At 46.7% G+C, this 12,208-nt stretch overlaps 1 protein-coding gene across 1 annotated transcript in view; it reads right to left on the reverse strand.

Annotated features, from left to right (window-relative positions):
• Positions 1 to 7,440: 7,440 nt before the first annotated feature.
• The window catches only part of LOC134522508 (ubiquinol-cytochrome-c reductase complex assembly factor 1), a 47,606-nt gene continuing 42,838 nt past the window's right edge, over positions 7,441 to 12,208 (reverse strand). The window contains exons 9-10 of the mRNA XM_063350229.1: positions 11,412 to 11,525; positions 7,441 to 8,604 (exon numbers count right to left, since the gene is read on the reverse strand). Coding sequence (XP_063206299.1) covers positions 8,470 to 8,604; positions 11,412 to 11,525 — 249 coding nt within the window. The 3' untranslated portion in view covers positions 7,441 to 8,469. The remainder of the gene's footprint in view (positions 8,605 to 11,411; positions 11,526 to 12,208) is intronic.

Below are 12,208 nucleotides of genomic sequence, written 5' to 3' on the forward strand. Positions count from 1 at the left end.
TGGCACCCGGCAAAAAAGCCAAAACATCATCTTTTTTGATATCCCAGGGTCACAGTATTGGTATGAAGCACAGCAGGAACCTTAGCACAGCTCAGATACCACAGGGTACAGGAGCAACAGCTCATGTGGTCTTTTAGCATCTCCCCAGAGATCCTTCACGGGAGGGACTTTCAAACTTAGGAGCCTGGTGCTGCGTGAGTGATGATAGCGTCCACATGCTGTGTATTCTGGGATTAGTTAATTCCAGCTTCCCCAAAGCATCATGGAGCTATTTCTGGAGAAACAGTACGGGCAGACATTAATACGTGATTTAAAGCGCCGTGTTTGGAATGCACTGCCCGGAACACAGCACAGTACGCAAAAAACTGTGCAGAGGAAGCCCACCGGAGTCCCCAGCCTGCACCGTGGGCCTCCCCCACCACGCTCAGCTCACTTACCCTGCAGCTACTCAACCCCACAGAGGCTAAATAGGGAATGAAGAACTGGCTGGATACTTGATCTAATCAGCTAAGCTTTTATCTGCAAGTTACAAAACCTCCGTAGATTAAACTCATCCAGGCTAAATTAAGTCATCTAAAAGCTAAATGTCTGCTCTCTAATAATCACCAAGTCAATGAAGAGAGACAGCCGTGCCTAAGTGTGAACCAGCACATTCAGGCACCAAGTCGGCTGGGATGGATCATGTCCCCAGGGGACTCTCCCTCTCCATGGACTACAGTTGGAGCAGGACGATTAGTTCAGATTAGCTGTCTGGTCTTTAGATCCCTGAAGTCAGAATAAACTCCTACTGGGACTGTGCAAACTGCAACAACAGAAGCAAAGGAACATTCAGTCAGAAAATTTAAGTTGCCAGCCAGAGCTGTGCCGCAAGTGCAAACTGAGCAGCTGCGGACAGAAGATACGGAATAAAAGTATAAAGCTGCTGCCATAGAAGTGTTACAGGTGTAAATCAGTGTTAGAGCAGTTTAAAAAATAACATTAACTTAAAATGTGAGATGAACAGCCAAACACAATGTAAGGAAATTTGGGGGAAAAACGAAGGGGCTGTAACACGATGGGCCTTTTTCTGGAGCTGCTTTGCTTGGTGGTAACATAAAAGAAGGGTCACATCACCTGACTTTTTGCCTTGCTAAAGAGTGGAAAAAAGTCATCGAATGCATGTTTTCTGCCAGATAAACAACTGATTCTCTAAAGCAAAGGGATTTCCACTGACTGCAGATGGTGTTTGGTAATATCTACTCTCCCTCCAGTAATTTCTCGTGGACCTCAGCACATGAAAGCACAAATGATGTAAACATCTCCAGCCAAGCTCGTCAGGTTGGGCTTCTTCAACGGTGGTGGGGAGCAGCAGCTCTCCAGGAAGCGAGTTCCCTTACCCTGCAGCAGGCATCTGAAACAGGCCAGGTGGAATGGGCCACGGAAGGGCTTATCACTCCCCACGGAGCAGAAGGAGAGCTTGGGCTGCCCGAGTCAGCAGCAGAGGTTTACCATGCAGACATCTAAAATTAGATGAGAGGTGTCCTGTCCCTGCTGTCTGGCAAAGAGATAAGTGGCTGTAATTGTCACTCCACAGACTGGTTGCCAACACAGGATGTGGGAATCCCATCAGCCGGTTTTTACCAGCTAAAAGCTAAAAGGATCTTATCTGGAAGCGTTGTCTACAATCAACAGAGAAAAACAAGGGGAAAATTCTCCCTGGCTAAACGCACACCCCAGGTCCCACTTCCAAGTCAGTGTCCCTAGGTAGCTGTAGTCTGGCTGATAGCCCAGCTCAGTCGGGATCCAAGCATTAGGCAATACTGCGTTCTTGTGTCCCACTACAGACGTTCTTCGAGCTCACCAAACACAAACACCTCACCTGGGCTTTCCACAAAATGTACCTGCTGCTTCCTCTTCAAGTACAAATGGCAGGGAGCCTGCCAACTTGTTTCACGATAGTAGAGTTCTTGGAGAGCACTCCCCCAGGAACGCAAGAAGCCAGATTTGCTTTTCCCCCCTCTCCTTATTTCAGACTGAAACCCACATCTTCCACCACAAAACATTGTGCTGCTCAAACGCACTTATCTATAGGCATTTCTGGAAGGCACCTGCAGAGCAACGTTCCACTGTGCAGAACTGACTGGCTAGACGTAAGCAGCAAGCACAGCTAGATAAGAAAAGTCCAAATTTTAGTTACTGCGCTGAGATCTGTGTCACTGCTGAACTCACAGAGCAGTGAGGCGGCAAGTTTTTGTCTGAGGTTCCTGAACACAGCGTTACAGAACCGTTCTTCTAAACACAGCAGCAGCACACAAATTCCTTGTTTCATTTTTTTCTCTTCGTATGTTAAGACTCCTACAAGTCAGGGGAGAGGCAGCTTTGCATCCAGCAGAAGGAGGGCACAGGACACCGGTTGCCAGCTGTAGGCCAAACGATTCTAACCACTCCCGATGGCAGGGAAGGTGGACAACCCGACCTCCTCCACTGGCTCCCTGCTCAGTCCTGCGCCCAGCATGTAAGTTCTTTCCAGTTGCCGCTCTGAGGTGCCCACCACCCACGTGCCACGTAGGGAAGCCAATGTGGGGTGGGCTCTGGTGGCCCTCCAAGGTCCAGCCCTGAGCTGCTCGGGGTGCCGGTTCACAGCTGTCGTGAGAAGGACCACAGCGTGCCTCTTCCCCGGGCTGCTCCCCTGTACGGAACACGTGAAAAAGCACTTTCAGACAACCTCTTCCTTCTCTCCTTCCAAAGGAAATACACAGAAATACAACTGGGCATTGTCACACCAGTGGGTCTAGTTACCAGCAGGAAGAGGGTACGAAGGGAAGGATGTGGGACAATGAGCAAATCCTCCTAAGATGCCTGGCTTCGACAGGATGTGGAGCAGCCCAGGAGGCTGGCAGGTGGGACGAGGAATGAACGAGCCCAGCTCACTCTTTTAGTCAGTGACATAATCATTAATGAAGGCTTTGCATATGCCAGACTCCGTGCTTCCTAAATAAGCGTAAAGGAGCTCTTACCTCCTGGGAGAGCTGCAGCAGCACATCAACACCAACAGGACCCAGCCTCAGTAACAGGTTGCAGGGTCCTCCTACATGAACGTACGTCCCTGCACGAGACAATAAGAACAGGACAGTGGATATTTCTGGCTCCTGCATGCAAGTGCAGGAAATTGCTTACACCAGTCTGGCCCAGCCCCTCAAGCAGATCTGTTGCCACTTGACCTAAACTCCCTGGCAGCTCCCGGCATGTCACACCTGGAGCAGCCACTGAAATGCAACAGCAGAAGGTGGAATCACGCTCCTGTGAGCTCCGGCTCTGCATTCCCAGTGAAAGGATGAGGCCCAAACGTCTCTTCTGTCCCACAAATGAGCAGAGCAAGCTGTTAAGCAGGTTGAAGGACTGCAAGCAAAACGAGTACTCCCTCAACATGTTGAGCAACTTCAGGAAGAACGCATGTACAATGCACAGGACAGCCCTAAACACCTGGAGAAGGGGTAGTGGTAAAAAAAAGCTCACCAGAGGAGTCTGGGAAGGATCATGAGACTATTAATACGCGACTGGCCCATCCCAGCGCAGGAGGCCAGGCAGCCCAGGGCGCCCATGGGCAATACTCCCTGTGCAGGCAGAGGTGGATCCTTCACAAGCACAGCACGATTGTCCAAGCAGCAGAGCCTACCCCCAGCTCACCTTGAGCCTCAGGGTCTTTCTGATGTCCTTGACAACTTTCCCAGGCTCCTGCGTAAGCTCCTGCCCTCTCCTTGACTTCTCAGACATTCAGGAACAGACAGCCAGCGCTGAGGGGTAGGCTGTGCAGACACAACATGCACAAAAGATGAGGATATTGGTCCCTAAGGCACACCGCAGAGCGGCAGACATACCATCACCCAGACCACTGGAAGAGGTGTTAATCTCGCCACAGGACACCAATGGCCCTGTCGAGCCCGATGCAGCGCTGCTCAGCAGGAAGGATGGGGCACAGGTGCAAGGCAGTCTCTCGTAGAGAAAAGAGCAGAACAGTCTTGATTACGAGTTTATCATACAAGAAGGCAACAGAGATCAGACAAAGCCGGGCAAATGCGAAGAGGCAAATGGGGAGGGCAGGAGCCTCTACAGGGGAGTGTCTACCAAGAAAAGAGCTGCCACCAGCATCATCCAAAAAACCCCATGTACTAGGCCAAGACCACAACCAAACACCTGCAACGGGGCCCGAGAAGCTGGAGAACATCACAACAGGCGACTGCTGTGTTCCTGGCACAACTCTAGTAGCGGAAGAGTTAGAAAGGCACTCGGTAATTTCTAGGTATTAACATTTATGAACTGCCAATGCTGGTATTTTTGTCTTCCTGGATGAAAGTACACACGGCCCAGTTTCGGAGCTGAAGACAGCAGTGAATTGCTCAGCGTACCTGTAGAGGGGACCAGCAAACTCCTCCAAACGCTCACCCAGTACTTCAGTTCATCTCCCAGATGCAGAAAACCTCTGCGACATGCTGAGGATTAAACTGGTCCCACAGAAATGCTACAAGTAGACTGCGCCAAGTCTATGTTGATTTGAATTTCTGAAAGTGGGCCTCCTCTGCAGGGTTTTGGAAGCTGGAGAGTGTGGAAAAATATGACCGTGTGTCACAGGGTATGGCGTGGCTCCCTCTACCCCTCTAAGTGGTGTCATGCAGTGGGACACATCACAGGGACCACGCTTGCAGAACCAGCCACCATGACAGGTTGAGAGAGCTGGGGGTGTTCAGCCTGGAGAAGAGAAGACTCCGGGGAGACCTTAGAGCCCCTTCCAGTCCCTGAAGGATCCTACAGGAAAGCTGGGGAGGGACTGTTGGCAAGGGCATGTAGCAATAGGATGAGGGACAATGGTTTAAACTCGAGCAGGGCAGGGTTAGATTAGACGTTAGAATGAAGTTCTTTACACTGAGGGTGGTGAGACACTGGCCCAGGTTGCCCAGAGAGGTGGTGGAGGCCCCATCCCTGGAGACATTCAAGGCCGGGCCTGATGAGGCCCTGAGCAACCTGATCGAGTTCAAGATGTCCCTGCTTACTGCAGGGGGGTTGGACTAGATGGCCTTTAAAGGTCCCCTCCAACCCAACACATTCTATGTTCTATGATCCCCTGCCAGCTGATGCTTACCCACCCATGCCCTTGCTATTCTTCATCTACTCTACATTCATCTAATTTAAAGCTCTGGTGGAAAATTTTGCTCTTGCTCACATCTCCAATTTCTGCTTACCTTACTTGCCAAGCCAAAGGCAGAGTGAGACAAGTCCATGGTTAAGTCCAACTGCTATGTCAGTTCTGACCCAAGGGCTCGGTGGGGCAGAAGCACGACTACAAACCTCACTTGGTGGAAGACGAGGAGTTGGAAATCTGGGAAGTGGTAACTGCACTTTAACAGGGCTTAGGCACCTGGACAGCACAGGAAACACGGAGATCATCAAGGCCCCTGTGCTTTCTTTTCTGCTTACAGAAACAAGAAAGCCAAGTTCGAGCTGAAATAACGAGAGCTTCCTAGAGGCTCATGGCTCTTGCTTTTAAGACACTGAGAAAGTCAAGGGAACAAGTCCTTTGGAACAATAAGTGATGCCCAAATTCCATATACGAGATAGGAGCTCAGGTTGGATGATGAAGTGCTCAACACGGCTCCTTCCAGAAGAAACACGCAGCCATATATTCACTTAAAATACACTAAGTGTCCTCAAGCCAATGCTCTGAGACCACTTTCAAAAAACCCAACCGCATAGACAAAGAACTGTCCATAAGCAAAATAACTTCAATCATTCCCTCTGCAAAATCCTCGAAAACAGGAAAAGATGGGCTTTTCAATGTTTGGTTAAGACCCCTGCGTTCTGCTGCACGTGAGGCAGTACTATACACGGGCAGCATTTTTACGTGCTAATTGCGGCTGCTGTGATGCTTGCAAGGTGCAGGTTTTGCTACTGGGAATGCATTCTCTCTCAAGGACTGTAAATTCTGGTTGTAAAGATGTCTTATACATAAGATACGGGCAAGGCACATTTCTCGCCTATTGGCACGCCACCCCCAAGAGTAAGAGAGAGGGTCATATTCTACATCCAAAGCCCATCTCCAGGTAACTCATGGCTGGGAAGCAAAGTCTTCTCTTGTCCTACGTAGCCTCCGGTGTACTTTTCCTCTTTAACAGATCACCCTTTTAATTCATAGACAGTTTCTGCCTTATTCTCTTAACAGGCCCCACACACTCCTGGCCAAAACACACCCCGAGCACTGGCTCGGCTCTGCAACAGCAGGGGGTGGTGAAGGCATTTTATGGAATGAGCAGAGCACTATGATTATAGGCCTTTATTCTCATATTAATAAAAAGCACAAAAGCAGATGCCAGGGACCATAATCCGGCTCCGTGATTTCTGGAGCCTCCTGCCCATAAATACAGGAGGAGGTTCGATGCTGACTGCGCAGCTGCCCCGCAGTGGGAACACAAAGACATTGTCACCTCCAGCCTCGTGGTCCACACATCCCGCCACCTTGCTGGCTTCACGGCCCCAGCACCACAGACGCTGCACGAGCACCAGGCTGGATGGTGGTGTTCTCCCGGCCCCGTGTTCCCATGGCATGGATAACACGAGCCCAGGTTTAAATTACATAGCAGGAAAGGGGTTAAAGTTTAAACGACTGTTTTGTATATGAATTAACGTATGTAGCTTTGAGCCAAAATATCTACCATTAATTTTTCCACCTATTTCAGGAGCAGTAAGATACACAAAGTAAAGTTTATTTTGGTACTTGGTATACTTCACTCTCATTAAAAATAAATTAATCAGCAAATTCCTACGCAGCTCAGTCTTCCTTTATGTAAATACAACCCAGCTGTAATGAATTACAAGGTGTTATTATCTCACACACACTGTATAATACTTCACACATAAGAGGTTTCTCTGCTTAGCTCAGCTTTCAACAAAAGCATCTTAAATAAACTGCAAGCAAGTTGTTTGGTCTGTAATGTTTTCACAGAGAAGGGATACACCTCACACATAGAGGGTTTCTTTACATGACTCATTTTATAACAAGTTAAACGGAGGAAGTTCGCCTTGGAAAAAAAATAACAAAATGCCTTTTTTATACACAGAAGGCTCCCTAAGAGAAGATTTTTTAAAAAAAAAAAAAAAAAAAAAAAAAAAAAAAGGCAAGCCAGTGTTTGGGAGCCTATATTCTGCATCCCGCTGCTCTTTACACAGAGAAGGGATGTCAAATATTCCCCAAAACACACAACATGAAGAAAGCAGCTTCAGAGGAAGAACAGGCACAGCCAGGCACAGCCACGCTTTCACCAGATTAAGGAGTCACAAATTAAGGATTAATTTCACAAATTAAGCATTACCACCTCTGACTTTTGTTTAATAGTTTTATTAGGAATAAATCCTGATATTATAGGGCTTATTCTTATCAAAAGCACAGAGGGCACAGAAAACACATACCCATTCAATGTCGCCCAGACTGACATTTATTATGGAGTAGGATTTTAGACAGGAGAGAAATGAAAACTGTTTTTGTCACTGACCTGGAAACAGCCCGGTGAACCATCCCCCTGCGCGGTGCACCTCGGCCTCTGCTGACCTCATCAGCGGAGCTCTTGCTCCTGTAATTACTACCTTGGCGTCATCTGCCTGCACGGCCACATAAAGTTTTCACTGGCGTTGACAGGTCTTGTTAAAAGGCCCTGGACCACTGCTTTGGGGGAGGGAGGACAGCACGGTCCCGTCCCACCGAGAGCCATGGGCAGAACCAGGGAAGTTCTTTTCATAAAGGAATTCTTAGACCATAACTCTAAAGAGAACATGGAAATATCAGCAAGGCAGACTGAAATACCGAGTATCTGAGGCAGATATTAGTGACAGCCCAGCCACATTTTGGACTTTATTCTCATTATAACGACAAGAGTCGTAGGGGATTACTAGGGACTGTGCATTATTCTTTGCATCCTCCTATCCCTGTGCAACACAGCAGAGAGTTCCTAAAAAGGATTTTCACAGAAAACCCTTCAGAATCTGTTAAAGCAATTCTTAACTCCACTAAAGCAAAAACGGACCATTCCGTCTTGATACCAGGCTTTTAAAATACATTAACATCTAATAGGCAAAGCTCAGATTTGCATTCACCACCATTCAGCGAGCAGAGGAACACTGCTGTGTCTCCATGTAGCAGCTCTCCAAAGAAGGCAAAGGACAGCAGTGTCTCCTTGAGATAACTCTAAGTCATGGTAAAACATCTGGTTCCCTAAAGACAGAAGGCAGGTCTTTCAGTTTGTCAGCGAGGAGCCCTCGGTGCCATAAAAAGGGCAGAGGTTCTCAAACCAACTAGCATTTATTGGCAGGTGAATATTCAGAAGAGTACAGATGTCCCATCTGCTACTGAGTCACCACGGATAGGACATCTAATTACATATTTTCTTTTCAACAGCAGATTTTCCTTCCTGACCCCACTGATAGAAGTGGCAGGCGCTGGCGCCCTCAGAGTCCTTCGTCATTGTAAACAGGGGAATGGGGCTTGAGGATGCTGCGGGCGTTGCTCTCCACCAGCGGCCGCCAGCTCACCTCGCCCGTCAGCAGCAGGTCCTCCCCGCTCAGCGCATCCAGGTGCTGCACCTGCAAGGACAGGACATTAGCGCAAGGTGTCCCATCACCCATTCAAGCTCCTCAGGAGCTACGTAAACCATAAAGCAAGCAGTACAGGGAGATTTTAGTGTACTTTGACATTTGGATGAGGTAGAGGTAGACCTAAAGAGATAATTGAGGACTGCGTAAGTGTCATGGAAAGGCTGGGAGATAAGTATCTGCAGATCCACTGGAGTTAACTGCGTAAGGCCTTCTCCTAACATCTTAGCTAATGCTTCCTCTGAAAGTTTGGCAACACGACAAAGAAGCACCACACAAAGCTGACACGAGTCATTTCATCTTCCTGGCAGTTAATTCAGATGACAGACTGTAGTACCATCACCTACATGGAGTGCCCTCATAAAAGGGTTTCGCATAGACCAAAACTACAGAAAAAAAAGCCCAACCAGCAGGGAGCATCTAGTGACAGGGCATGCTCTAGTGACAGAGATTGTAGAGGTTTTTTTTTTTTTGGGGTGTGTGTATGGTTGGACTTGATGATCTCAAAGGTCCTTTCCAACCATGAAGATTCCATGATTCTATGATCTGAGAGTTATAATATAAAAGCACGTGAGCTGGAGGAGATGAGCATGGAATGAACACTCATTCTCGCAATACAAGAAATACTTGGGACCAAACGAAATTTTAAGGTGCAATGTAAGCAAAATAAAAAACCTCTTCTCACATACCATAGGGTGAACCTGCTGCCACAGGACACTGCAAAGGGACGGGGGGGGAGTGAGGGGGGAAGGGGGAAAAAGTCCATCAAGGGTCAGTAAAAGACAAAACCACCACCTATGGCTCAGGAATTCTGTGAACAAAGATTGCTAGGAGAGCTGACCAGGGAAATAGTACACATGCTTGCCCTGTTACTGCATTCTTCTCTGGCATCCGCTAATAGCCACTGTTAAAGACAGGATCAGCAAGAAATTGTGGGAAAGACCTCGTACACCATGCTTACTACAAACAAAAGGTAATTCAACCAGGAATTTCTCAAGAGAGGAAAGAATACACCAATGGCCACAGACGGTCAGACCAAAGAGCCACCTAAACACAATATCTTGTTTCTGACAGTCATCAACAGGGGATCCCCCAGGAGCAGTTACATACAATGCATGCAGCCAACGTTATTTTCCTTGTTTATTTTCCCTTCCTCTCAAAATTTGTTAGGTTGGGGATTTTGAGCTGGAAGTGGTTGTGGATTTAATAGCCCTGCACACGCTTCTCTTCCATGAACCTTGCCACTGGGTTTGGGACCCACCTGCAATCGTAGCATCCCAAACAACCTGCGTCTACATTACGTGCCCACCTTCTTGTATCAGTAAACAGCCTTTCCTTGCTCACCTTTCACATGCCTTCAAGATTTCCCAGAGCTGTCTCATATGCTTTCTCAGCTGTTTTTCAGGCAGATCCTACTCATTGCTAACAAAGGAGCTGTTTCATGTCGCCCTTACGTTTCTTCTCTGAGCCGTCTTCAGTTCAGTATTTATCTTTCTTGATGGTCAGAATCCAAACTATACACATTATTCAAGATCACAAGGGTACCATGGATTTAAAAAGTGGCATGACAATATTTTCTGTGTTCCTTCCTTAGTAGTTCTGAGCATTTGTTTTACTTTTTTTTTTTTTTTTTTTTAAACACTACAGAGTGCTGAGCTGACATTTTGATAATACAATTACAATCTCAAGGACTCATTCCTGTGTGGTACCAGACAGTTTAGAGCTCATCAATACATATGTACAGCTCAGACTGTTTTTCAAGGGCACCACTTCAGAGCTGTCTACAGGAATGCCCTGCCCTCACGGGAGCTGCGTCGACTCTTCCCCAGTGTGCCACGCTCATCTGTGTGGTCACTGCTGACAGCTTCTGTCCTATCCTTTGCTTGAACATACAGAAGTGCAACAAATTCCCCACTTGGTAGTATATTGTCCCAAATTACATACTTTTTATATGTGTTTGCTCCCTGCCAATCTTCAGTTTTGAACTTTCCTATAGCCTAACTGATATTAAGCATTAAATTACGTCTGTCCCTCCTGAGAAGCCCTCTAGCATTCCAGAAGCGGCCTCAATCCCTTACAAAGTTCAGCCCTTTACTTCCCTTTACACACGCTGAAAAGACCCTCTCTCCAAATCTCTATCTGGTCCTGAATACAGTACTGGAAACATTACGGAGAATGCTGTTGTGGAAGCTCTGGTCTGCAATTCCCTGTCCAACAGCCCACACTCTTCCTCCAGAAACCCCCCTTACCCCTTTTCTGTCTTTGGTACCCACCTGGACTGTACCCTACCAATATTTCCTAGAAGCCTGGTTTACAAACCTCCTAAGGGCTGAGAGGACAAACACTACTTGATATTGTTTCCTCCAGGTAATAACTGAAAGAAACAGAAATAATTCTGGAAAACAAAACCTTTTACTTCTTTCCCACAAAGATCACCAGGAGACTTTCAAGCTCTGTGTGCTATTTCATTACGAAGAGGATCCCAACTCCGCAACATCAGTTATAGTTCTACAACAAGCTGCAGCCCATTTCTGACACATTTTGTCACGCCCCTCCGTAGCACAGGTCCAGAAAAAGATGCGCAGAATTGCTTTCAATATTCTGTGAATTTCTCTGCAGTCGTTTTTCATCGAACTGCAATAAGTATCAGCGAGTTTTTACCATTGAATACAAAAATCAGTTATGTTTATGAGGAGAACTGAGGGAACTGAGCTGCATAGTATGCAAGCAATAAAAACAAATATTTAACATTCTAAACAAAAGAATGAAGAGAAGTCACCCTACGAGCTGTATTTTACCTGTTTGCGCACGTACTCTACAAGTAATTCCAGATGCCGAGGGTCCTCACAGTTCTTGTTAAAAAGGTTTCTCCAAAGAGCTGCCGCCAGGACGTGATCATCAGACAAGATTCCCTAAAGGAAGAGCAGAGGGGGGTTAAAAACTGCCCGTGAAGAGGGTCTGAACACAAGGCAAGCACCTTGCTCTGTTCAGCGACTAACAGTATTAGCTGACTCAAAGCCCACAGCTGCTATGGACTGTACCTACGAACAGGCATCAACATCACTCTTTCCCAGAATGGAAAAACAATCCTGGCCTTAAATTAATTTACAGAGCAGCCTCTAACAAATATTCTGGCAAGTTAATTTGGAAAAAAACTGGGTCAGGGTATTCCTAATGTAGCAGCCGATAATTGCTTTTCTTCATTATGAAATGTTTACCATAAAAATTTTGGCGTTACAGAGAAGAGAACACAGAATTGTGTGAAGCCCATGACACTTGGAAAAGGAAAAATAAAGGGTATTTAATACAATGTTGCAGAAATGTAGTCAGGACTTTGCTTTTTGCTTTGCTTTTCTGTTTTTCCTTCTAAATGGAGAGAACTCTTCTTCGTCAAGAACTATCTAGATTTTTCCAGTTAAATCTAATATTAAATTTGGCTTACACAAGCATCACATCCATGAGTGCTTTTTGTCTAAGTTCTCTCCCACTTTTATTGTCTTTTTAGGTTATGTGGTGTTGTCACCACATAACTCCTGTCTTCTGCTAACGCGTTTGCCAACAGCGAGACAGGCCTTCAAAATATTCAGTTAAAAAT

The sequence above is a fragment of the Chroicocephalus ridibundus genome, chromosome 12, assembly GCF_963924245.1.
Source record: "Chroicocephalus ridibundus chromosome 12, bChrRid1.1, whole genome shotgun sequence".
Classification (NCBI taxonomy): Eukaryota; Metazoa; Chordata; class Aves; order Charadriiformes; family Laridae; genus Chroicocephalus; species Chroicocephalus ridibundus.